Source organism: Pseudonaja textilis, chromosome 2 (assembly GCF_049901715.1).
Source record: "Pseudonaja textilis isolate UNSWEBS1 chromosome 2, rPseTex1.2, whole genome shotgun sequence".
Lineage (NCBI taxonomy): Eukaryota > Metazoa > Chordata > Lepidosauria > Squamata > Elapidae > Pseudonaja > Pseudonaja textilis.
The window spans coordinates 147,842,804-147,869,801 of record NC_141991.1 but is presented as its reverse complement, the minus strand read 5'-3'; the positions used below and the strand labels follow the sequence as shown (position 1 = coordinate 147,869,801).

Sequence of the window (26,998 nt, the reverse complement as noted above, 5' to 3'; positions counted from 1 at the left end):
GGAGGGAGGGAAAAAGAAATAGCAAGCCAGCACAAACTGGGTTTCCACTTGCCTAGACAGAATTTTTATTTGGGACAGAATGGCTGCAAAACAAAATCCTTGTCTGTTTTATGATTTAGCAGCTGACTTGTACTCTGGCCCAAGGTATATCGTATTAGCTTCAGTGATGTCCATTGGGGTTTTTTTTTTCTGTCTTTGAAACACAGTGCTGGTTTTTATTTCCCATTTTGTTGAGGAGAGGGAAGAGCAAGAATTGTGCTCCATAAAAGAACACTGAGAACCTAGAATGTGCAGTTCACAAGATATTAAAGGAGAACTACTTAGGTAAAGATAAGCATGGACGGCAGCCTTTGAAGCCTTCTTAAGAAATTATGGACACCCTTTACCCTGCCAAGGAAGGGCTATATTTTCTTAATAATATTTTACAGATTGCATTGCATGCTAACATTAGATTGGGCTGAAGCCAGTGGAAGGCAGGGCAAAGAATCCTTCCTTCCTCCCTCCCTCCCTCCCTAACATTTGCTGGATTTGCTTGATGTCTAAATGTATTATCTGCTAAAGTCATTTCAATTAGGCCACAGCACATCAGTTAAGCTCCATGTGACACAGTGGCTGCCCAGTTTTGCCTTAGGATACCAAAAGTTAATGGCATCTGAATTCATGGTTTGACGTCTGATCTCTCCTCCCCCCCTCCCCCATATTCTTTAACCCTAGGGAACTGTGCCCATTACCAGAAAGGTGGTTGGTGGTACAATATGTGCGCCCATTCCAATCTCAATGGCATCTGGTACAAGGGTGGTCACTACCGAAGCCGCTATCAGGATGGAGTCTACTGGGCAGAATTTCGTGGTGGTGCCTACTCAATCCGTAAGGTGGTAATGATGATCCGGTCTACGCAAGGCAGCTAAGTTGCTCTTATCCACTGAAAAGACAACAAACCAGACCAAAATCCAGATGGATGTACTTTACAAAAGAATACACACTGTGCTTTTTTATTATCTGACCTCAGGAGAAACATCTTTAACTATCTATGTAATGCACTGATTGGCTGAGAGCCTTGTACTTCACAGATGCCCCCACCCAGTTGCTTCTCAGGCCATTTTGCAGCTTTCATAAAAAATATTGCTTTTATCTTTCATCAAAAGAAGAAAGTGCCAAAGATATCTCAAACAGTACTTTAAACCATTTTAAAAGCCCTTGAAATCTGGCAAAAAAGAAAGAAAAAGCATATCGAGACACCATGTGGCAGAAAGCAATATTGTACAGTAGTAGAATTACATTTTAAAAGTATTTTTTGCTTTTTCCTGATAGAGTTCTCATCACCCACCTTTGAGTTGACAAAAAATGATACTAGCATCCAATTTGCTCTCCCTGTTGTTGCTAGCCCTGCTCCCTGAAATTGGCCCAGTCCTCCAAAGAAACAAATTAGATTTTATGCAACCCAAGGCTGACCTTGGAAAGTGGCAGGGTAAAGGAAAAATATTTTCATCACCGGAACAAGAAAAGGCAACTTAGATCTGTCTTAAACACAAGGTGGAGTTGAGAAGGTAGGGCAAGAAAAAATGTTGCTGGGACTAATTTGCCTGGTGTTTAAGTGTATGTGGGGACATAGTTTTGAAGATGCACCTTCATCCTTATCCTGGCATTGTGCAAGGGCAAATTCACTCGAGTGGAGTTCTCCAGCCTGGCTTCAACTGGGAGTCTTGCAATGGTAATGATGTCATTTCCAACTTGCCTGTATGCTCTATACACTTTTGGACATTAAGAGCTGGTCTTCCTGCCCAGGTTTTACACATGAAAACTGGAAGTAAAATGGTCTTCACCAAACAATGAAGTGGAGGTTGCTTGGATCACTATCTTGCTTCCTGGTAAATATATTGTCCTCCCAGGATTTATTTTTGAAGGGATGCTTTTATCAACTGTACTGGATCTTTTAACATTTGATGTGGCTCATATTCTATTTCCCTTGCCCACGCAGATTAAAATTTTATTTTGAAGAAAATAAAATCCTGAACATAAAAACATGCAAACACAAATCTTGCAAATGAAGACATATGAAATTTATTACGGATAACACTGATTGGTCCACTTGTTTTTCTTTTTCAATGATCCTTTTAACCCTTCTTAGATCCTTATTCCACTAAGAGGTGCAAGGGCTTCACAGCTGCACAAAGAAATATAGGGACAGTTCCTTCCATTCAGGTGGCCCAATCACAGCAAAAAGAAGGGATTCTCAGGCAGATCTGTGTGTCACCCTAATATGAACTCCCCTGTGCAAGTCTTCATCTCAGTTCCCTCCTAGTAAGAATGAGAGGTAAATGCATAAAACTATATTATACATACAATTGAGTCCAGATCAAGATGATTGATATTAGAACTTGAGCATCTAGCATTCAGTGTCTATTTTGCGGGAGTGAGGCTCCCACAGAGATCCCCTGGTACCTGAAACAGAATCTGGGACATTTGTCTCTTCAAACCAACCCTTATGTTTCTTAAAGAACTGCTGTTCCACTTAGTCATTCCAAGATAATGGTTGCAGTCAAGATATTGTGAGCTTCTTAACATCCCCTCAGGCGGTATAGTAGGCAACTTCTGACTGATCTTAGATTAATAGTAGGTTTACTTTGTTGGTGAAATCTGATGTCTTCATAGGAAAAATATTTTAATTTGCATTTTAATATATCAGGGCAACCAAAGATACATTGCAATTTTGTTATGGGCATTCATCGCTGATTTAACAAAAAATCTGCACAGTAGGAGACATACTAATGCTTTCCATTTTAGAATCAGAAAGTATGCTGTCAATTGTAAGGCACTGTATATATTAGCTCCCCACCCCCCCACCCCCGATGCCCTTTAAAAAGGATAATTCTCTAATATATACAGAGAAAAAATGTTTATATATGGTAGGTATAACTAATACTTCAATAGTATTACTATTATTATGCAAGTACTTTTTAGGGTAATTGCTTGCCCTTTTTAATTAAGAAAAATATTTGGTCTTATATCTCAAGAATTAAAACGTATCACAATGATAATTATTCCCTTCATCAATTGGCTTATTGTTTGCCACAGGGGTCCTCCAATTCCATGATCTTTAATGTTTTGGTCGCATGAAGTGCAGGTCTATGAGCTTCATGGTGATGACAAAGCCTCTCCAGTTTCTGTCATATCTTTGTCATAGTGTCAGATTGGACTTGAAGCAAATTGCTTTTCATGATTAGAACAGACAGGCACAGAGCTCAGGAGAATATAAAGTAAGATTTCATACAAGTGCCACTTTCCCTAATTTGCAATTTTTTGTCCATCTCCTGCAAGATGATTGGCATCTCAAGCCTACCGATGGCTAATTGCTGCCCTCGCTATCGTTCTCCTCATCCTGTTCTTTCAGATCCTCTAAGATGAGGTCATCAATGTCCAAACATGCCAAGCTGCCTTGGCTAATGCAAGTGTTTACTGTGGAACCAGTGCTATCGTGCTCTTGGCTGGGATGGATGACTTTTGGCAAGTGATTCTTCATCCGGCTTCGTGGATGAACACAACTGGTTCCAGGAACATGAGGCTCTGCAGGAGAAAAGAAAATCAGATAGTAATGGCTGACTGCTGCCCCTGTGATGAAACTGATACCTGAACCCTAGCTTAACTTGCTTCCCTACCAGCAGTGGGATCCTACCTGTTCCACTACCGGTTCAGTGATTGTGCGTGCATGCATTCACACCTAACGCGCACGCACCTAACACACACACACAGCTTTCCCCACACCAGCTGAGGCCTGCAGCGCCAATCAGCTGAGAGGATACAGAAGACAAAAGCGCAGGGGTGAGTAGGAGGGCCGATCCTGCGCTTTTCTCTTCTTTCTCCTCTCATGTATTCATAACTATGTTTATACTTACACCTATTATCTTGTAAGCAATTGACAAATCAAATCAAATCAATAAATAAATAAATAACACTGATTGTGGAGGTTTTTTTCCTCCTCTCAGCTGATCCTCAGAGGCTTTTATTTTAATACTAGCTGTTCAACCGAACCGGTCTGAACTGGTAGCATACCACCACTGTTCCCTACCCACTTCCACTTCCACCCTTTCTAGATAGCAGCAAGATCCTCTCCAAGCCCTGGTGCTGACTCAGATAGAGGGCATGGAATCCATCACCAGAACGATCCTGTGAGCCCAACAAAATGGCCTCCCTGCTGTTATATTTTTGTATTTATCCCCAGAAAGTATTCCATATAGCCCTGCGGAAGGTGCTGTTTGCATTTTTAATAAGGTATTAAACCCAGCTAAATAAAGAAAAATGAAAATAAACATTTTTACTGCCTTTTTTTGCTGACAATGACCAACATCAATTTGGTATAGCATCCCAGAAGATCACACACATACTGCCTATTGAGCATAGCAGGGATCCTGAAGATTCAGGCCACGGTCAATCTCACCTGATCGGTTGTAGCAATCTTCTGCAAAGCAAGAATGCTGCTGTCTGCCTCGGGGTCCTGGGAGCTTTCGAGGTGGGAGGATAAAGCTTGGTAATACAGGTGTATGGCACTGGAAGCAAGGCGATGGTGTCCCCATCTGAGCTGATCCCCTGTATGGAGGAGACAGAAGTAGGTCCTTTATTTATTTGATTTATATAGTCACCCATCTGACATATGTGACTCTGGGCAGCTTACAATAAAACTTGATAGCCCGTTCATTCTACCCTCAACCCCATTTCAACCCTGAGCTACAAATATTCTCCTTTATTAATAGTCCTAATATTTCCTATCACACAAGAGAGCTATGGATGTGATGCTGTCCATTAGTATTGTAAGCTAGTTTGCCTCTTCCTTGTATTTGACAATGAGTATTTATTTTGCAAAATTTGCATGATGCAGAATCTGTACAGTCTCACAACACATTTCCAATCATTAAAAGTTGCCCTTTCTTTTTAGTTCAGTGGCCTGAGGAAAAGTTATAAAACATGGTGCTATGAATTATTATGAATTATATAGGAGCTCTCACCTCACAATCAGGAGGCTGTGAGTTCAATCCTAGGTAGAGGCTAATATTTGGAATAGACTCTCTTGCTCGAGTGGGGGGTTGGACTAGATGACCTCCAAGGTCCCTTCCAACTCTGTTATTCTATGATTACTACTTAATTTCTATGATCTTGCCATTCAGGATACGTCAACACACATCATCCTGAGGTCTAGATATCAAGTGGCCTAACAAAAGATGATCAATTGACATGCTGTATATTTTGGGTTTGCCAGATTTAACACATATGTGGCTTTCTAACACTTGGGGATGATAAGCCATGCAGTGTTTGCTCTCACCTGAAAGTATGGCCACATGATGAGCATTTAAACACTGCTGTGCCCCACATTTTATCGTATGGCACTGGATCATAGCGGGTCCCACATCGGTGACAACGGGACACCTGTGAAAGATACCAAACAAAGAACTGAATAAGCTTCAACTCCCCAAAGAATCTCAATAATAGAATCAAGAGCAAATATTCTGTCAAGAGTTGTATATCAGTGCATTGTTGCTGTGTCCATTGTGCTAAGGTTGATTTAACGCAGCAATTTCTTTCCTTAGAGTCCTACCACATAGCAATCTTTTTTCATTTGCAAGCTGCAACCAAGGTCCCGTTGTAATTCCAGCCCACTTCTCTTCTTGGTACTTCTGTTTTGGCTTTACCAATGGGAACCGTGGACATATCCAAGAAACATCATCTGGCTTAGTATAAAATGTGAGCTGAGAAACAGGGGGGAAGGTTGGCAATCAATCTATTTAATGGGGCAAAAATTGTAAGAAAAATGTGTTGGAATGTGTATTTCATCCAGCGCAGTGGCGCAGGAAGCAATGGGAAAAAGCTTGTTTCCTGAGGTCGCAAGCTCCAAATGTTGGATTAGGAGTCAGCACCACACGACTGATGGGAGACATCCAGAAGCAGATGCAGTGTAATTTATTCAGTCGATGACCAGTAATAATATAAATCACATACAACACATCAGATCAAAATGAATAAGGTAAAATACCAACGTGATAGAAAGTATCTGTGCTAAAATGTAACTTCAACTAGTATAGGGTTGCAGAACAATAAACCATCAAATATAATCTAAAATAATAGTTTGAAAAAGTAAACACACATTACTTCAAATGAAGTATGTCAAGTGATTACAAGCAGTCCTTGAGTTGAAACTGGGACTAGGAACTGTGTTGCTGAGCGATCCAGTTATAAAGCATGTGACCGCATCACTTAGAGTAGGCAATTCTAGCAGGCAAGGGTGCCATCATTAAAGGAGGACTGTAAGCTTACAAATCTCCCTCATTTAGCATTGTCATAACTCTGAGGAGTTGCTGACCAAATGGTCATAACCCAAGGACTGCCTGTATAAATCTGCATATTATGATCTCAATTTAGAAATAAGGCTTGTAAAGACATTTTTTTCATAATTTCTATTACAGCAATGCAAAATTTGGCTACTGTTCACATAATGGTAAGTTTCATGTCTCCTAAAACAGTGGTCCCCAACCTTTTTTGTACCACGGCCCGGTACAAAATGATCCACGGACCGGTACCGGTATCAGCACACATGACCAAGGCAAGGCGAGCCGAGCGACCGGCCAGCCAGCCAACCCCTGCTTCTCCCTGCCACCTTCAACTCCTCCTTTGTACCTTCTCACGGTCGATGGGCTTTTTGGGCTCTTTCTTATCCTCCTCCTGAGTAATGCAAGACTCCACTGCCATCGGGATGGCTCTTCGTTCGAAGCCGCCCCCGCCCCCCCTCGACGAAACTAAGGCGCGAGGATTCCTTCAGCACCCAAATGCCACTTTCCAACCGACGATCGACAAGCTCACCCGGAAGCACTTTCTCAAGCGCCGTTGAAACAAGATGGCGGTGCCCAAGCAAAGTAGGCCCTACTTTCATTCTTTGCGGCCTGGTACAAAATGATCCATGGACCGGTACCAGTCCGGGGCCCGGTGGTTGGGGACCCCTGTCCTAAAAGAAGGAAGCCGGGGGACGGGGGGCAGCTTGCTAGGCCACGAGCACCATGTGGAGCCATGGTGGTGGTGAAGCAATCCAGGCAAGCTGGAGCCAGGGACGGTGGGGAGGCAGCTAGCTAGGCTGAGACTCGCAGGCTTACTTGGCGGGCAGATCTTTGGGCTGTAGGCAGGTGCAGAACCACACAGCGTGTGTGCTGCTATGCCACGGAGACAAGAAAAGTAATGGCAGGGCAAGGCCAGCGCTCTCTTAGAACCAATCGCGGTGGTGCGATTGGTTTTAAGAAAGCGTGCTTTGCTGAGGCACAGCACAGCACTCAAAATACCGCCCTCTGTGCTTTTTTTAAGCTCAGCTTAGTTGGGCAATCAGCTCTGCCACACGAATTAGCTGAGCTAATAAACAACAGATTTTTTTTATTGGTTTGGAGAACCGGTAGGGACTGTGCTGAGAGGTTAAGAGAGGGGCAGGTGGGCGAGGCTCGTCAAAATTTTCCCTACCAGTTCTCCGAACCAGTCAAAATTTTCATTAGAGGTTTGCCCGAACCGGTCCAAACCCCCTGAATACCATCCCTGCCCTCAGGCAATCCACAGCTCCATTTTTCTAGCTCCTAGAAGCTCCCTGGAGGACACATTGCTGATTTTTGGCAGGAAATTGCTGATTTTCAGTATCAGTGAGGAAAGTCTCCTTGTAAATATTTCTTCAAAATTAAGGGCTAAGAGTCCAATAACTTTAATGTACCTATTTTGCTTTTGAAAAAAAAAAAACCTCTAAAACCAAAGAAGCACAAAACACACAGCTTCAAAAAATGGGTTTTGTTTCTCTGGTCAGATAAACCCAGGGAGCCATGACACTGCAGGAGACTACAGGTTTGTTTGTTTTTTACGCATTTCTGTGTTGCAAAAATTTGCTCCAATTCCTTTTAAAATGAGAATGACAGGTGAACATACTAATCTCCATGCTTTGTATGAATTTAGTGTTTTACCACATACTTACATGGTCTTTTTCTTTTCAATTTGGGCAAGAGTAGAAAACAATAAAGGAAGACAGTGAGGCCATGAGAACATTATAGTCAGAAGTCAGCTTTCTTGGACCACCTTCCTTTGAGGGCTAAGCAATCATTATTTACCAGATAGGATTGTGCATTAAGGCCATCACACCGACCTGTTTTCTTTCTGGGACCTGACGCCACCACATTTGGTCACAGGGTTGGCAGGAAAACTGGCGAACAACTGGAGGGATGCGATTGTTTTCGGCATTGTTGAACATCTGTAAGTTCTCCTTTGTCAGGGGCATCAGCTGTTTAGCAACTTCCTAAGAAAACACAAAGACATGGAAGTGATCCCAAGTGCTCTAAAATACTAAACATCCAAGTATTTTCTCCATAGATTAATGTGTCTCATCAACAGGGGAAGGGAAGAGAAGGGCTTTAGATACAGATGTTCTGACTGATGCTGCAGAGAAACATACTATGGATTAGTAAGGAAGCTATTTAATAAAGCTTCCAACATATATCTCAATATGTTTTATTTTGTAATGTGTTGGAACAGTAATAAATATTCCTTTACTTCATCATTAAATATCTAAAAGTATTGTCATAAAAGGATGAAAAATTGGCTGTTCCAACACTTAGGTAGTTTTATTTACCTATTTATTTACCTATTTTAATTCTTTCAATGCTCTGATATTTGGCCAGGCACTGGACTTATTCTCCAGACAATAATGATCATACATGTACAGGACATATTCTTTAGATGTCCTACATTTGTATATTAAACAGTCCCATTCAAGTAAAAAATGATTTCTCCTACAACTGAAAAATCAGTAGATCTGGCTTTGCTAAGCTGTAACCTCTTGGCTTTAGTAAAGTGAGCTTTCATTAATAATGGAGTCGAGGGTCTTTCTTTTCTAATTGACCAAGTTGGGACGGCTGACATTAAGCCGTATCTGTGACTATGTCCTTACCCGAGAAGCAGTCAGAAGAGTTGGAGGACACTAGGTTGAAGGAAGAACTTGAAACCCTGAGACTGCAGCAGGCAGCCTGAGTGGCCAGCTTGAGTTTGGTGTCCGATTGAAGGTGACAGGAGGGAGACCAATGCCCCTGCCCATGATCCTGGAGGACTGGCAGGAGGGCTCACTGGGAGGGGCAATGCTTTGTTGGTTGTGGGGAATCAGAAAGATGGAGGAACCAGAAGTACCCCCTCTGGGGTTCAACGTCATGTGAGATGCCCTCTGGCCTCCAGATTGGGATGAAACTGTTGAAAGAGGACCCTAAACTGTGGCGTTTGACTCAACTATCTGAGAGGGAGATTCCAGGAGTTTGGGATATGTGACCGGCCCATCCTGGTGGAACAAGCCCTAGCTGCCAGCCTGGCCATGGCAGATCTAGCTGCCCCAGCACTGGCTGTTCTGGTGGCACTGGCTGCCCAACCAGCACCCACTACTGCACCATCCACAACTGCTACTCTGCCCCATCCGCACCCCCAGTACCAGTCATCCTCCCGGGTCAGAGAGAACACCAACCATACCCCTTAGGGGTGAAGTATGATGGAAGCCTGAAACAACTGGGCAACTTTGGGGGCCAGGCCTGGCATTATATCAATCAATCAATCAATCAACCAGAATAAAGCTGGAAGATAACTTGGAGGTCTTCTAGTCCAACCCCCCTCTACTCCCGGTGAAGCAGGAGACCCTACACCATTTCAAACAAGTGACTGTCCAGTCTCTTCTTAAAAATCTCTAGTGATGAAGCACCCACAACTTCTGAGGTCAAGCTGTTCCACTAGGTAATTGTTCTCACTATTAGGAAGTTTCTCCTTAATTCCAGGTTGCTTCTTCTCCTTGATTAGTTTCCATTCATTGTTTCTTGTCCTGCTCTCTGGTGCTTTGGAAAATAAATTGACCCTCTCCTCTTTGTGGCAGCCCCTCAGATACTGGAATGCTGCTATCATGTCACCCCTGATCCTTCTTTTCTCTAGACTAGCTAAACCCAAATCCTGCAGCCTTTCTTCATGTGTTAGTTTCCAGGCCTTTAATTGTCTTACTTGCTCTTCTTTGTACTTTTTCCAGTGTCTCAACATCTTTTTTGTATTGTAGAGACCAAAATTAGATCCAAGTGTGGCTTTACTAAGGCTTTATAAAGAGGTACTAATACTTTACATAATTTTGATTCTATGCCTCTGTTTACACAAGCAAGAATTGTATTACCTTTTTTGGTTGCTGCCCCACACTGCAGCTCATATTTAAATAATCATGCACTAGAACTTTTTTCTAACAGTTACTTTTTTTGAGCCACTTTTCGCTTATTCTATCCTGTACCTTTGTTTTTTCTGCCCGTATAAAACCTTGCTTTTCTCCACATTAAATCTGATTTTGTTGGATAGGGCCCATTGTTCAAATCTGTCAAGATCTGTTTGGATCCTGATCTTGTCTTCTAGGGTGTTGGCTATTCTTGCCAGCTTAATGTCATCTGCAAATTTGATGAGTTCCACTTCTATTCCCTCATCTAAATCATTTATGAAGATATTGAAGAGTAGTGGACCTACATCGGAACTTTGTGGTCCATTGATCACTTCAACCCATGCAGATGTAGTTCCATTAAGGATTACTCGATGAGTACGATTTGTCAGCCAATTACAAATCTATCTAGTAGTGATGTTGTCTATCTCACATTTTCCAGCTTACCAACAAGTAGATTGTGCTCAACTTGGAGCAGTCTGGAGTTTTTTTCCCTAGACAATGTGGCCAGGGTACACTGCAATGGCCCTGGTGTTAGATGGAGACACAGTTGACTGGCTTGTGGCCCTACACGATAACAACACGGATGAATTACACCACTTCAACCACTTCATGTGAGATCGAAGACAGGGTTATGAAGATGCTCTGGCAGACGAGCAAGCTGCCTATTCTGACCAAGGCTTCTTGAGACATTAACAAGCACACGTTAGTCCCAAACACCTTTTGTTTTATTTCAACGGCTGTGAATTATAGTCATTCACAGCCCGTAATGAGTCTCAAACAGTTTGTAAATAGTCCCACAGAAGTCTTCCAAAGTCCTTCGGGATAAGTCTGATAAGCACGCACTTTTATCTTTCTTGAAACGACTAAATTGCCAATTAGTTATACAAGACCAAACGGAGCACAAATTCAGTACAGAGCTTCAGATTTCAAACCAACCAGTACGAACAAAGTTGCTTCCTGCAAAGGTTCATATCCCTTTGCTCCTCCTTTATGTCTTACAGGAGGGCCAATCACCTCCAAGCCTTACTCACGAGTTGCCCCTTTTTTCTTAACTGCTCTTGCCTTCTGGCAACTCAGCACACACGTGCATTGGGAACAGGCTCCCCTTGTTTCTCTGCCTTGCTGCTGTCAGATTCTGGAGGCTCCGGAGTCAGCACAAAACTTCCAGATGGTCCTGGCCCCATCTCTGTATTGGATGCAGAACCTTCATCTGAGTCCTCCCCAGACCCCCGGATTGGACCAGGTTCCTCCCCACTATCTGACTCTGCTGCCAGCTCCACAGGCTGCCAGCGGACCATAGCATTGCCACCCAAATCAAACAGGGGAAACGGCCCATCATTGCCTACATCCAGGAGTTCTGATCCCAATCAATCCTGATGGATTACTTCTGAGAGGGACTAAACCAGGAGTTATGCTACACCTGCCTATCATGAAGAGTACTGAGAACCTGTTCCATCATAGATGGAGCATTTCTAGTCTCACCTTAATTTTCTTATCATCCTTGCCCCTTGTGTCCTGCAAAAAAAAAAAAAAATTAAAAGCTACACATTTGTTAAACTTCATACATAGCACTGTTAAATTGTAACTTTGGGAACAATTGATAAGGTTGCTCTATGGCAGGGTGTCAAACTCAAGGCCCAGGGGCCAGATTCAGCCCATGGGGTGCTTGGATCTGACCCGCAGGGCCACCCTGGAAACAGTGAAGGACCTGCCTATGGTGACTCTGCCAGCAAAAACATAGCTCAGGAGGGCCGCCCGCAACTCTCCTGAGCTCTGCTTTCACTGGCAGAAGGTTGCAGGAGACCTTCGCAGCCAAAAACAGAGCTTGGGAGCCCATTTTCACTGGCAGAGTGCTCGGGCCACCACAGGTGCCCCTGGCATGAGTGACATTGAGCTGGCCATGCCCCCCACCCCCCAAGGTCAAATACAATCCTGGTGTGGCCCTCAATGAAATCAAGTTTGACACCCCTGCTCTATGGCTTTTACAGTGTAGACCCCTGGTTGGTCTTTCCCATTCCACTTTCTTTCCTTTTTTTAAACAAATTTTATTAATTTTTTAAAAGACAATACATAAACAAACTAAACATAGAATGTAATAACATAAAGCATCTTTTCTGAAAAAAACCAATAAAACATCTTATTTAAAGACAGAATAATTCCAAATTATCACATTTCCATACAAACACAATTCAATAAGATATATATTTATCTTATCTATTCAACTTGATATCTTATCCCAACTTCTCTTTATTTCTCCCTTCTACTATTCAATTATATTTCTTTTGCCTTAGATTATATATATTCTTTATATCCATCTGTCTTATTTACAATTTCATTATTCTCTTCTAATGTTCTTCTTACATTCTTCTAAAATTTGATTAACTCATAGACAAACAAAACACAAAACATAAATACATAAAACTTCTTTTTGGAAAGCGGCTTACCCCGGGTTACCTCTTTTTGTACAGACATAAATCAAATTCATGCTCACTTAATATACTATTTCATATCTTATTTAGCATTCTGTATTTTCTATATATTTTCTCTCCTCTATTCACTCTCTTAATTCTATTATGTTTATTTCATCTCAATTTAAATAATTATACTTGTATCCTTTGTCCGTTCTCTTTCAATCATCTATTTATCTTTTCTTTCTAATACAATATTTCTCCTGTAATCACTGGCCGAAGCATGACAACTTTCTATCTTTCCCCTAAATCAAACACTTAAAATAATACATACTTTCCACACTGATTTTGCTTAGTACATTCCAAGTAATACATTTTAGAATAATAAAACAAAAATAGAAAAGGAATTGAGTTTATAATATAATAAAAACAATATTCCATAAAATATTAAACTCTATTGTTAACTCTTAAGCATTTTATACATTCCCTTTAATGCATTGTTAACTCATATAATAGTTCAATTTTCTAACTCAATTTCAAATACTAATATCTACAATACAATCTTATGTACTTTTGCAAAATCATATATTTTTTAATAACTTTTACCCGTTTTGAACCTTCCGCATCCCCATTAGCCTGCAGGCACGACTTCTATATCAGATGTTACCCAAGTAATCTTCATCAATTGTACCTGCCCTGTCCATCTGCCTCCTCCCTTAATCACCTGTTTGAGCTGTTCCTCTTCTTCCTTCAGCTTATTCACTACTTTCTAAAAACATAGGAAAAAAATTAAAGTAAAAAAGTAGACAGCAGAAGTTTAGACAACTAGAAACTACAATCATACAGCAAAGAACAGTTTCTAAGTCACAAAAATATATTATCGAGAAAATTAGAATGGTAAGTAATTGAATGAATAAACCAAATCTAGAATGATACATCTGGAAGCCACAACTGATAGATGGGCAGAGTAGCTCAGATATAATGGCAGAATATGAAGCTGGTGAAGGTTTAACAGTAAAAGAATGGCTAACTAAATTGTAGGAATATGCTTTGAAGTCTAGAAGAACTTGGTATTTAAAAAGTAAAGTAATACTATATAGAATTAATTTCTATTTCCATTTTTATATTACAGTTTTATACATGGAATTCTGCTACATCCAAAATTCAGATTTTAGAATTTATATCTTGACATAATTTCTAGATATAATTTCCAGTATTGTCTTAATATTTTAACTGTCACCTATAGCTTCTCTCATCCTTTGGTTTTAATGATTTGAACTATGTTAATCAGATATCTGTAAAGTTTAATAGATAAATGTTTTGATTAGAAAATGGTATAAAATACTTTGTATTAAATAATGCATTAGTATATATTAGTTATACCATATTTCACATTGGTTGGCTATCCACTCATATTTAACCTTTATCTTTGATTTTTAATATGTATTACATATTTTATATTCCTTTAAATTTGTGTACTTAAATTTATATCATCACTATCGCTCAACTATTTTATAAATATATAACTTTTTAAAGATTTAAAAAATACTGTAAACTCTTCCAAAGAGAAAAAAAGATTTTGGGGAAGAGTTCTGGATAGGGCATGGGCAACTTAGGAGAAAGGCACACAAGGGGTTACCCTTGCCTTACATCTTTAGTCATGAATAGTTTCAGTTTACCCCAACTTCAAATCTGGGGTAAGGATTTCCTTCCTATTGACTTCAGTGGAGAGGAAAAATAATTAAACCAAGAACTGCCAAGTCATATCAGCATGCCTAAGGAGAACAATCATAAGGGCTATATGATCCTTAAACAGTTGCTTTTCCCCTATACTGAGAAAATAGAAGGAAGAGGGAAAAAAGCCTCTGGAATACTATATAGCAGGGCTGTCAAACTCGCGGCCTGCAGACCAGATGAGTCACATGCTGGCCACACCCATGCTCTGTTTAGCAAAGGAGAAAAAAAGTTGTGATGCTGCCATGACAACATGAGTTTCTGCTATGTAGCATAATAATCTGTAGAATAGCAGCTAGTTTCCCTTCTAAGGCTAAACTAGTTTGGTTCTTTGTATTCCCTTTCCCAATTTTGTGTCCATTGTAATCCTTTCAATGGGGTCTTTCACTCCTCAGATTTTGCCTAAAGGAAACAGAGCATCTAAATTAAATACATTATTATTACCAATGCTATTGGATCACCACTGAGCTTCTTTTCATCTTCCGTCTCTATACCTAAAGAACAACAATATATAATTAGAGCAGTTTAAAACAGACAGCTAACATGAAGATTTCTAACTGTGAAACTTTATGGAAATCCATGTGGCAAAGACGTGCAGCAGTTGACCAGGAATGAAGGCCAAGACAAATAAGCAAGTTGGCATAATTTGTATTGATGTCTATTTCAATACTCATGGATTGTCCTTTCTCAGCATTATGTCTGCAAATATTATTTCTGTGGTTTTCCATACATTACAGTCCTTTAAAATCAAGCAATTGCATTTTTACTGCAACATGGATAGGCAACCTTTAGGCGAGACTAAGAACTGGAGAGAATGTGGTCCTTCCTTCCTTTCTCTCATCTCATATATACACTACTTTCCATCTATTTCCTTCCTCAAAAAGGAGGGAAACAGATGAAAAGTATTGTATATATGAGATGATATATATTGTATATATGTATGCACAAAAAGGAGGGAAACTATGCCAACAATTTTCAACAGTCACCAAGGTTGCTTGTTTTGATACAAGAGGAAGCCATAAATATAAATTTTAATATTGTAAGCTGCCTGAAGTTGCCTTATGGTAAGATGGGCAGCTAATAAATTTTACAAATAATACCCTGAAGTAAAATAAAACAAAATAAATAGAAGAAATAAATGTCTACAAGCATATATTTGCAAATCTGTAGGGTGCTATGAATATGTTAATATAAGGATCCAAGAAATTCAAGGAAGAAAGGCACATGCTGAATGGAAAATACACACTCCAATGACTTGGCTAAAGTGGGTTTTAGAACAGTTAAGCAAATTTTTGAGAAAGATTTTTTAAACTTATTTCCCCCCAGCACTTATGACAAAGATAAGATACCTACACCTCCGTCCCTATGAGGCAGGACAGGCTGCAGAAGTAAAAATATAAAAAAATATGATTAATAATAACAACTCTGTGTTTGGACATGCAAGCAGGAAGAATAAGGATATTTCCAAGTTATAATAGACTGAAAACATAACAAAAAATCTATAATACAGAAGATACTGTCCGAATTTTCAAACAGGCAATGGAAATTCCTGAGCTTCTTCCTTCTGCTTGTTCCCTTCTCTGTGGATATATTACTAACCACCATGAATGGCCCAAAATATTGGATTGCGGACTTTCCCTCCCCCACCCCCAGTCTAATATATCAGCAGCATCAGTGCTAGATTCACCTTCTGTTTTTTTTATATCAAGGATGATGTACTTGCAGACTAGGTCATGATTGTTGTGGAAGGTCCGCATCAGAATCACAGCATCTGTGATGCTCACTTTTCCATAGAATTTCTCACGTAGTCGGCGGACACTTTTTTCTAGCTGCATTAAAAATATGAAAGCAATTTAAAATGTAAAATTTTCAGAGACCTGACACATTTTCTTTTAGAGCGGATTTCCCCTTAGTGCCAACCCAGACTTACTGCTCAGTAGTAGGATTAATCAATATATTTATGTAATTATTTATTTAAAACAAGATGATGGATAAGTATGAATGTGGGAGCAAGTTTAATTCTTTCCTCATTTGTGGTTTTGACCAAACCTTCATTTTGACTACTATTAACACAAATTGGAGCATTCCCTCCAGACCAACAGATAGTTGGGGGAGAAGGATTTCTTTATGAAGATTGTAGCAAGGAAGGAAAAGGCTCAGCCACATACAGATGCACGCATGTATGCACAACCACACATATATCAACTCAACCCCCCAAAAAACATTTAGCATAGCTATCATAATTTCTTCTTTGGCCTTTACTGAGCAACTGTCTAGAATTCCACCAGTACTTTTTAAATTGTTTGCAAATATTCACCGCAAAGTACATCCTTTCCAATGTCTCAATTCGTAAGTCATGCCAAAGTTCCCTTTCCCCAACAGCAAAAACTGAGACCAGTGAGAAGGTCAAGAAAGTTAGCAGGAAGTCTTATCTCAGAGATTCTTTTGTACCTTTGTAAGCTTAAATCATGGACTGTAGAGCAAACTACTTACTGAGCAGGCAAGATGAACTTTGCAAAAATTGGAAAGTTCACCCTTCTTGGCAAACAGCCCACATGTATGATAAAAAAAAAATTCAAGTCAAAGCTGACTCTCATGGATACAACCATGTCATTTTTTTTTTACAGTAATTTGGAAGTAATTTGTTATCCCTTTCTCCTGGGATTGCTTATTTCAACTTTCTAGTTTAGCCTGTAGGCCTGGAATTAACTGGTGGCCACTAATTATGGACAAACTGGGTTCAATCCTACTTAGTTTCTGGATCAGCCTAGATTCTTCCATACATTTACATATGTATAATTTTTATTAAATAGGTTTTTCCATAAAATAAAAATAATATAAAATTTTAAGATAAGAGAACTATAGAAAAATAAGAGAAAAATGAAAAAGAAATAAATTACAGACTTAGAGTTGGGAGAGACCTTGGAAGTCTTCTGGTCCAAAATCCTGCTCAAGCAGGTGACCTTATACTATTCTGGACAAATGGTTGTCCAATCTCTTAAAAACATCTAGTAATGGAGCATCCGCAACGTCTGAAGGCAAGCTGTTCCACTGATCAATTGTTCTCACTGACAAGATGTTTCTCCTTAATTCTAGCTTGGATCTCTCTTTGATAAGCTTCCATCTGTTACGCCTTGTCTTGCCCTCAGATGCTTTGGAGAACAGATCACCCCATCTTCTCTGTAATAGTTCCTCAAATATTGGAAGACTGCTACTATGTCACCCTTAGACTTTCTCTTTGTTAGACCAGTTTCCACAACCATTCGTATGTTTTATTCTCCAGTCACCTTATCATCTTTGTTGTTCTCCTCTGCACTCTTTCTAGAATCTCAATATTCTTTTTTGTATTGCAGTGACTAAAACTGGATACAGCATACCAAGTATGGTCCTATCAATGTAGAATGAAGCAACACTAGCACTTCACATGATCTTGATGCAGCCTAGGACTGCATTGGCTTTCTCGTAGTTGCAACACACTGTTGGTTCAAACTTTAATGGTTGTCTACTAACATAGAGTTCCCCAGCCATTTTGGCTTTGTGGACCAGGGGATGGGGGTGGAGAAGGGATGGTTCCTGTGAAAGGTGGGCAAGAATGAACAAGTGGCCTGGTTCTGAACGGCTCAAAGCCTGGTAGTGGGCCACAACCAGGGGATTGGGGACCCCTGCATTAGACATTCATATACATTAATCCTTATTTCTACTTTTTAGCCAATTGTACCATTTGTCCCAGACCACATAGTATTCTGATTCTTCTTTGCCTTTTAATTCTAACGTGAGCTTGCCAATTTCAGCCCATTCCAATACTTTCTGTATTACTAATTCCTCAGATGGTATACTATCCTGTTTCCAACACTGTGTGAAAGCAATCCTGGCTGCTGTTGCTATGTGTAATATGACATCTTTAATCTTTTTGTTAAACTCTCCTTTAATTATTCCTAATAGGAACAGTTCAGGTTTCAGTTCAGTTTGGTGTTTTGTTATTTCTTGTAGCTGATTTCTTATTCTTACCCAATATCTTCTCGCTTCAGGACATAACCACCACATATGAAAGAAGGTGCCATATTTATGTTTACATTTCCAGCATTCTGGGCTCATATTAGGATACATCTTTGCCAATCTCGCTGGTGCTTAATACCAATGGTAGAACATTTTATAAAGGTTTTCTTTGTAGGCCACGGACATTGTTAATTTATAATGTTGGGTCCATAATCTTTCCCAGTCTTCTAATTCTATACTATATCCAAAATTTCTTGCCCATGCCATCATGGACTCTTTAACTACTTCTTCTTCCATATTAAATTTTAGCAAGTAATTACATGTTTTGGTTATAAGTTTCTCTCTCATTCCCGTTAAAATTGTATCTAATTGTTGTTGGTCCTTATCAAATCCGTATTCTTCTAAGTCTTTTTTGTATCTTGCCTGTAACTGTAGGTATGGCCACCAATCTATATTTATTCCTTGGTCTCTTAATTCCTGGTTTGTTTTTAGTCTCCCTTGGTTATCTAATATATCTTACAATTTTTCTTATATCTAATGTATTTGGATAAATAATTGCTTCCGTGATTAATAGCCAACCTGGTATCTTCATATAATGATTTTTTTAAAAAAAATTCCCATGTCTGTATCAATGAGTCCCTTATTTGGTGTCTATAAAAATACGTGTGCATCTTACTCCTCCCAAAGGAAAGCATGCCATCCTATTTGTAGACCATTCCCTTCTAATATTAAAATCCTTTTACTATTCAAATTAATCCACTCCTTTATCCAAGTTAGTGCCATGGCTTGATAGTACAGTTCCCAGTCTGGGAGTCCGAAGCGACCTCTGCTTCTACTATCCTGTAACATTTTCGTTTTTATCCATGGTTTCTTACCTAACCATACAAATTTTATTGTTATTTTATTTAGCTCTTCAAATAATTTTTTATCTAATCTTATGGGGATTGTTTGGAATAAAGCAAGATGGCCAAGATGTTCATTTTAATTGTGGCTATTCTTCCCAATAAGGATAACTGTAATTTCCCCCATAATTCTAAATCTTTATTTGTTGCAACAATTTTTTATAGTTATCGTCTTTAATTGAAGAGCATCTCGCTGTTAATCATATTCCCAAATATTTTAATCTTCTTTGTAATTTGTAATCCAGTTTCCCTTTTTAATTCTTTTTTCTGATTCTCTGTTAGATTTTTAACTAATATTTTGGTCTTGTCTTTATTAATTTTAAATCCTGCCACTTCCCCAAATTCTTCTATCTCTTGTAGTATGATACTTCCTGTTTCTATTGGTTCTTCTATAAAGAATACTACGTCATCTGCAAAAGTCTGGGTTTTATATTCTTCTTTTTTGATTTTGGTCCCTTTAATTTCCATATTTTGTCTAATTCGGGTTAGAAACAATTCAAGTGAAAGGATAAAAAGCAGAAGTGATAACAAACAACCCTGTCTCACTTCCTTGGCAATCTTAAATTTCCCTGTGATATCTCCATTTAACAGCACACTAGCTTTTGAGTAGAATATATTGCACCTAATCATTCTTTCAAATTTATCTCCAAATTTCATGTCTTGCTGTATCAAAAACTGCCAATTTAAATTGTCAAAGGCTTTTTGAGCATCTAAAAAGATTAATACCGCTTGTTTTTCGGGATGTGCCTAGTAATACTCCAGTATATTTACCACCATCCTTGTGTTATTTCTAATCTGTCTTGTAGGTAGAAATCCATTTTGATCTGAATATATGATTTCATTTAGTAGTTTTTTCATCCTTTCCGCTATTATGGTGATATTTTATAAATGACATTTAGCAGCGACATTCGCCTATAGTTTTTAATTTGTTGGTGATTTATGCCCTCTTTGGGTATTAATGTAATGTATGCCTCAGCCCAGGATTCTGGCAATCTAGCCTCTATCAATGCTTCATTATACACTTCTAACATTCAAAGCTCCATCAATTCATATATATTCTTATAAAGTTCCCTTGAGATTCCATCTGGTCCCGGGGATTTGTTATTTTTCTGTCTTTGTATTGCCCTTTTCAATTCTATTAACATTATTTCCCTTTTCAACATTTCTCTCTTTTCTTCAGCTATCGGGAGAAAACCTTTCTCTTTTCAATATTGCAATATATTTTCATTAGTTATTTCTTCTTGTTTATAAAGCTTTTCAAAGTAATTTTGCGTAATTCTTTTTTTCTCTTCCATATGGTGTTGTAAAGCCCCATTTTCATCCTGTAGATGATGTATTAACCTTTTTTCCTTTTCTTTTTTTAATTTATAAGCCAGCCATCTCCCTGGTTTATTTGCAAATTCAAAAAAGTTCTGTTTTGCAGATTTTAGATTTTGTGCCCTTTCTAATTTGAGACACTTAATTTATGTCTGGCTAAAGCCACTTGCCCTTTAATTGTATTATTCTGTGATTCTTTTTGTAATTGAATTTCTATTTTTTTAATCTCTTCCTGTAGCTAATTTTGTCATCTCCATTTTTCTTTGTTTCTTCTCGCTGTATATGCTATCGTCATTCCTTGCACATAGGCTTTGTGGTGTCCTATAGATTCTGCAGTGATGTATGTTGCTTAGTATTTTCCCTAAAAAATAATTTCAATTCCTTTTTTGGGGGGTGGGGGTATATTCTTCTTCTTTTAATATCTGTGTCCTCCTCCTCCTCCTCCTCCTCCTCCTCCTCCTCCTCCTTTTGGCCTTTCCAAGTTACCTGTAGGGGATTGTGGTCCACCCATATATTTGGCATAATTTCCATTGTGTCTATATCTTTCCCTAATTCCCCATTCATCCGAACCATGTCTATCCTTGACCATGAGTTATGTGAGTTGGAGAAAAAGTATATTTATTCTTATTTGGGTTTAGGTTTCTCCACAAGTCCACCAGATTTAATTTGTGCATCATCTCAAAAAAGGTGTTGGTAAGACTTTCCTTTTTTCTTCTTGTTTTTTGTTGTTGTTTATATAATCTTTTTTTTATGTCTACTATTGCGTTAAAGTCACCAACTAAACATATATTCCCCATCCTATTTCTATTATTTTCCCCTATAATTTACTGTAAAACGCTTTCTGATTATCGTTTGGAGCATATATTACCACCAGAAACATTTGTTTTTGACATATCATTAATTCAATCATTAATATTCTTCTGTTTTGTCTGCATAAATTTGTTTAGCCTTTAACTTTTCCTTCACATATGCAGCTACTCCTCTCTTTTTTGATCTGCTAGTGTGTGTACAGCGTTCCTAATTTTGAATATTCTAAATAATTACCGTGCTGCTTTTTCATATGTACCTCTTGCAGGTACACTATGTCCACAATCAGTTTAGCTAATTTTGCAAGTATTTGTTTTCTTTTAGTAGGGGAATTTAGTCCATTAATATTTATTGATAGTAACTTGACTTCTTCTTCCATTGTTTTATTTGTTGACTTGTCTCTGTCTTCTGTTGGTCTTTACGTCTCTTTGTGCTCTTGTTCTTATTCCTTCTTTTTCATGTTGTTCCATTTCCTCCTTGCTTCTTCCTTCCTGTTCTGGTTATTTTATCTCTCGTTGTTGGTCTTCTTGACTTCTGCTTTCTAGTTTCTCTTGCTGCTGTAATTTTCTTTTGTCCCTAAAAGTTCTTGTGACTTATCTATGTTGTCAATCTTGATTTTTCCCCCCTGCCATGTAACCATCATTCCTTCTGCTATTAACCACCTTAAATAGTACATTATGTTTGGTCAGTTGTGTTGCCAGAAAGCGGTAATCTCTTCTCTACCCTTTCACTCTTCTTGGCACTTGCTTCAAAGTTTGGATTTCTCTATCCTTATAAATCATTGGTTCATCTCTTATTATCTTATAAACTATGTCTCTTACTCTTTTCTTTGCAAATCTAATATGTACGGCCCAGTTCTAAATGTGTCCCAACCCAGGACCAGGCTGCTGCCTTGGGGTTGGGGACCTAAGTTTTAAAATGCTCCACTGCAGTTGTGAACAAGATGACCAATCCCTTTATATCCTGACACTGAAACCTTCTGAAGACTGCTGTCCTGTGGCATCTCATGAGAAGCAGCCATCTGGAGTACATGTGAGTGAGCTCCCATCCTATTCTTATCTGGAAAGGTTCCAAAAAAACCTGGTCTACTGAATAGTTCTTTGGTCTTTGAGGGCTGTTCCATCCACCAATTGGTGATGTTCAGTAGGAAGGGGAAATGAAGCTGAGGAGGAATCCCCCAACTACTGCTCTTAAACAGAGCCAACTATAATGATAACTGCAGATGCTGTCTTTGCCAGCATCCTATTTTTGCTAACTTAAAAACTAGAGGAAAGCCCATTAACCCAGTTGGCTGTTGTTGCCTCTGGTCCTCCCAGCCTTTTCAAAGCTCCTTTCTGAAGGAGCAAATAACTAGAGGAAACTTGACAGGAGCAAAAAGATAGATGCCAACAATAAACAGACCACTTAGCTTGTGACATTTGTTGTGCCATTGTCCTCTGACATTTCTGGTAAAAAGGAACAATATTTACAGATTGCATCAGGGATTTTCTGTACCTTTGCACCCTCCTGGTCCAGAATTCAAGATAAACAACTAGCAGACGATTGCTGAATACAAATCCATCCATTGAGCTAAAAATCAATGTTTGGTGTCTGTGCATCTGCTAAGAATTGTTACCTCTTTTCTAAAGAATATTGGTTGTGCTTGCACCTGGTGTTTTTGAAGTTTCAATACTAATGAATCTCTTGGTTGGAGGCCAAGTGTGAGCCTGTAATTTGCATTTGTTAAATTTAACTTTGCACAATTAGGAGTTTGGATCCTATTTGGCCTGTGCATTAGAAAAGAGCAAAGCTAGCTCACAGACCCAAAGGTGCTTTTCAAAAAGCAACTGGACTTTCTTTGTTTTTCCTTAAAGATATTCAACTTCTCATACAAGAACTGAAGAAGCTTCTTGGGATGAGAAGCAAAATGTCTTCAACGGATAACAAAGAAAATCCAGCTGCTTTTGGAAAAGCATCTCTTGAACAACCATAACCTGGATGACTAAGGATCTCCAAAAACATCTAACTCTAGACCAGGGGTGTCCAACCTTGGCAACTTTAAGACTTGTGGACTTCAACTCCCAGAATTCCTCAGCCAGCAAAGCTGGGAGTTGAAGTCCACAAGTCTTAAAGTTGCCAAGGTTGGACACCCCTGCTCTAGACAGACCACAATATTCTGTTTCCATGGCAGAGGAAACATTATCATCTTCATCCATATTCTAATTCCATTCCCCCATTGCTGGTCCATTACATCTTACTTCAAAATGTAAAGAGCTGGTCAAGTCCCAATAAATCATTATTTTTTAGACCAAAAATAATTATTTCTTTCAATCAGGCTGGTTTGCAGATACAGTAACAGCAACTGACAAATCTTAAATTTCACACATCAGATTAAAGTCAAAGCCAAACTACATTACAATTTAGTGGCCCCCAAACTCATGGACCTTTTCATGAAATTGCATATTGTTCATCGATCTCCAATCATTTATATGAAAATAATTTAATAAATACTACTAGATACCAATATTAACAAGTACTACAAATAACAACAGCTAGTCCCATTGATGCTTAGGAGTTTGGAGAAGCCTGGCTTAGCATGAATCTACCTCCATTCATATGAAATGCTAAACCTTTTTTGTATATTGGATGTTTAAATTTATAAAAATCAGTTATTTGGATCAGTTCTTTTTTGGATGCATCTGCTAGAAAGAATGTTATTGTTGTACTTTATTAGTACAGTTAACTGTAGTTGTCCTTAATTATTATTTATAAAACTAGCTTGTTTTAATATACAAGATAAAATGTGTTCATATTATCTACAGGTTGCTGTAACCAATTACAAATGCAAACTGAATGCCAAGTGCCCAAAATGCAATCATACCACTGCCAGGGTGGTATTGCACCTGTAACTTTGAGGACAGAACATAAATAACCTTTTAAAGGTTATTTATTTATTTACCCTCGTAACTTTAAACAATTATTAAGTGACCAGTTGTAATTTGAGGACAATCTCCACACCCAGTTATGCATTTTTCTTTTTACAGTTGAAACACCTGTTTAGATAATAAATATGCTCAAACTCCAGACTATACTCCAAACATGTATAATTTAAAGGCATATAACCCAAGCTACACAGCAAGAAGAATAAAACAGAGAGCCAGCTGGTGCTAGTGGTTGACAACAGGTAGAAACAGAGAAACCATGAGTTCTAGTCCTGCCTTAGGCACGAAGCCAGCTAGGTGACTTTGGGCTAGTGCTCTCTCAGTCCTATGAAGAAAGCAAGGGCAAACCACTTCTGAAATCTCGTCAAGAAAACTACAGTGACTTGTCCAGGCACTTACCAGGTGTCAACATTGATTCAAAAGCACCACCAGAACTAAAAAAAACAACAACATATGAAGTTCACCGTCCTATGTTTTCTAGATACTATTGCTCAAAACAAGTTTGTGACACGGTACTTATTCTGCAAAGCAAAACTTCCTTATTTCAGTGCCACCATGATTGTGATCCTCTTCCTTCTTCACAGTATGTTTAAAATAATTTTCAAGGCCAAGTGGCCATAGGATACAATCAGCTTTTGCACATTAAAAAAAGTTTATGTTTAACAGTACACTTCTTTCTCTCTAGGCAATGAGAGTGTGCAAGCATATTGCAGTTGTATTAATATTTGGGGCCAACACATGCTTCCTTCTGATAAACTCCAGGCCACTGACACAGCAGAATAAAGAGAAGGAAGAGGCCCAATTTGCTGAAAATTAGGAGCATCCAGGAAATATACAGCAGGATTCTAAACTGTCTCTTTCCTATATTCATTAGCAAACCCATGGCTGGGAACTGCATGTTTACAAAGCATACAACGCTGCTTTTGATGGAATATATTTATATCCAGTAATGTGCAAAACATTTTAAATGTAAACTGTTTTGTATTAAAACATGGCATTTTGAGACCAAAACAATTCTTTCAAGTATAACACAGCTGTTTTGCATTAGACCCAGACAGTGCCAATCACTTTCCCAATGTGTCAAATGTGAAGCAGCTCTGGTTTGAGCTGAACACATTTTCAAACGATTAAAGCAGATCTCTTAGATATGAATCAGAAAGGGACACTTTGAATGTAGTATTTTGCACAAACTTCTTTAATTAAAGCAATTGTCCCTGGCTGGCAAAAATCTCTCTAAGCTATGTTAAACATTTTAGAAAAATGAACTCAGAAATGATTAAATAAAAATTATTGAGTAGCTCTAGGAAAAGAGTGATATGTTTGGTGGTTCTGGAAAAAGAATTGAAATTTTGTTTATTGATTTTTTTCATATCTTTTCAAACTGACTTTTAAGGCCCTGTCCTTTCTAGCTTAAAAGATATCCATATATATCATTAAATTATTGCTATAAATTATAAATTTTAATTTAATTCTATGCATAGTCAGGCATCTATACTGGTAGAGTCAGAAACTTCAACAATTGACAGTCTGTTGCTACAAATATTTTGGATGGGAATTTGGACTATCCACTCAGATATAAAATTCTATACCCTGTTATTTCCTGTCCCCACTCTGAATGGTAAAAATCTGAGACTATTCCTCTGATGCAATTGTTGTTCGCTTTTCTGTTTGTCTTTTAATTGAAATGTTATATTTGGTCTTTTCTTTGTCCTTGGTTGGGCAAATAAGGTTTCCAAGGATGACAGCTTGAGTAAATAAAACAAAAATTCTTCGTGTAAATCCTTTTGCACAGGGCAATGTACAATATTCACTACTTCCTCAATATCCTATTCCTATTACTCTTTCTTTCTTTGTCCTGTTGCTTTTCTCTTCTCTTGGCTTCTCTTATGTTTTAATATTTTATTATCTCTATCAATATTTTTTCTTCAGTGTGGCCAAGTATTGGAACTTAAGTTTGGGGCCCATGGAGCAGAAGGGCAGTTAGTTAATGATTGGCAGAAATGGGGTAGCAACCAACGAGGAAATTATAACAGAATAATAGGGTAATCTATTTCTCAGACAGATAAAGATGGTTTAACACTGAATATCAAATACTATAGATAGGAGAGTTCTGGTTATCATTTTTTTTGGAAACAGGATACTGAACGATAAGGCCTGTTGATTTGATACTGATGACTTTTATTAAAATTACCATCAAAATCACCGGCCCCTAGAATTGTAGCTGCAGAAATCCGAATGATCCGTGGGTTCCCTCTTTATTGCCCCCTCGTGCTCCTCCGGGGATTTGCAGGAGAGTATTTTCTCGCCGAGAGCTACTGTATCATACAGAAACAGCCTTCCTTAGACATATCATGCTCTAGATCAGGCAGGTAAACGATGCACACAACCCCCCACACCCATCTGATGCTGATCAAAGATGAAGGGTGTTGTAATCTCCTGCCTCCTACGAGGCGCGGGGGGGCGGGGGGAACCATCGACTCAGAGGAAACTCCTTCGCAGGCATCGACCAAATACTGCAGACCCTTTCTTTAAAATAATATTGCTCTCTCGCTACCGTGAAGAATAGCGCCTACCTCCACCTCATCCTGTCTTTCCCTCAAGGCGTACATGGTGCTGAAGGCGAGGGTCAGTTCCTTCTCCAGCTTGAGGTCGACGCTCCGTGCCACTTAGGCAACGGAGGGCGGC

General features: G+C 38.8%; 2 protein-coding genes across 4 annotated transcripts in view; one reads left to right on the top strand and one right to left on the bottom strand.

Annotated features, from left to right (window-relative positions):
- The window catches only part of ANGPTL6 (angiopoietin like 6), a 22,633-nt gene extending 18,326 nt beyond the window's left edge, over nt 1-4,307 (top strand). Inside the window, exon 6 of one of the 2 annotated variants that reach the window (XM_026711596.2) lies at nt 715-4,307. In XM_026711596.2, coding sequence (XP_026567381.1) covers nt 715-908 — 194 coding nt within the window. In that variant the 3' untranslated portion in view covers nt 909-4,307. The remainder of the gene's footprint in view (nt 1-714) is intronic. The other variant, XM_087925828.1, reaches the window with a different exon arrangement.
- On the bottom strand, nt 2,039-26,998 carry SHFL (shiftless antiviral inhibitor of ribosomal frameshifting). Of its 2 annotated transcripts, none has more exons than XM_087925834.1 (9): nt 26,887-26,998; nt 16,058-16,199; nt 14,815-14,864; nt 13,304-13,405; nt 11,711-11,743; nt 8,153-8,302; nt 5,315-5,418; nt 4,436-4,584; nt 2,039-3,564 (listed from the first exon to the last, which is right to left on the bottom strand). In XM_087925834.1, the coding sequence occupies exons 1-9, from the start codon at nt 26,920-26,922 to the stop codon at nt 3,347-3,349; spliced, it is 984 nt and encodes a 327-aa protein (XP_087781960.1). In that variant the 5' UTR covers nt 26,923-26,998; the 3' UTR covers nt 2,039-3,346. The 2 variants fall into 2 exon arrangements, with proteins under 2 accessions (XP_087781960.1, XP_026567383.1); XM_026711598.2 differs by having other exon boundaries at nt 13,361-13,405.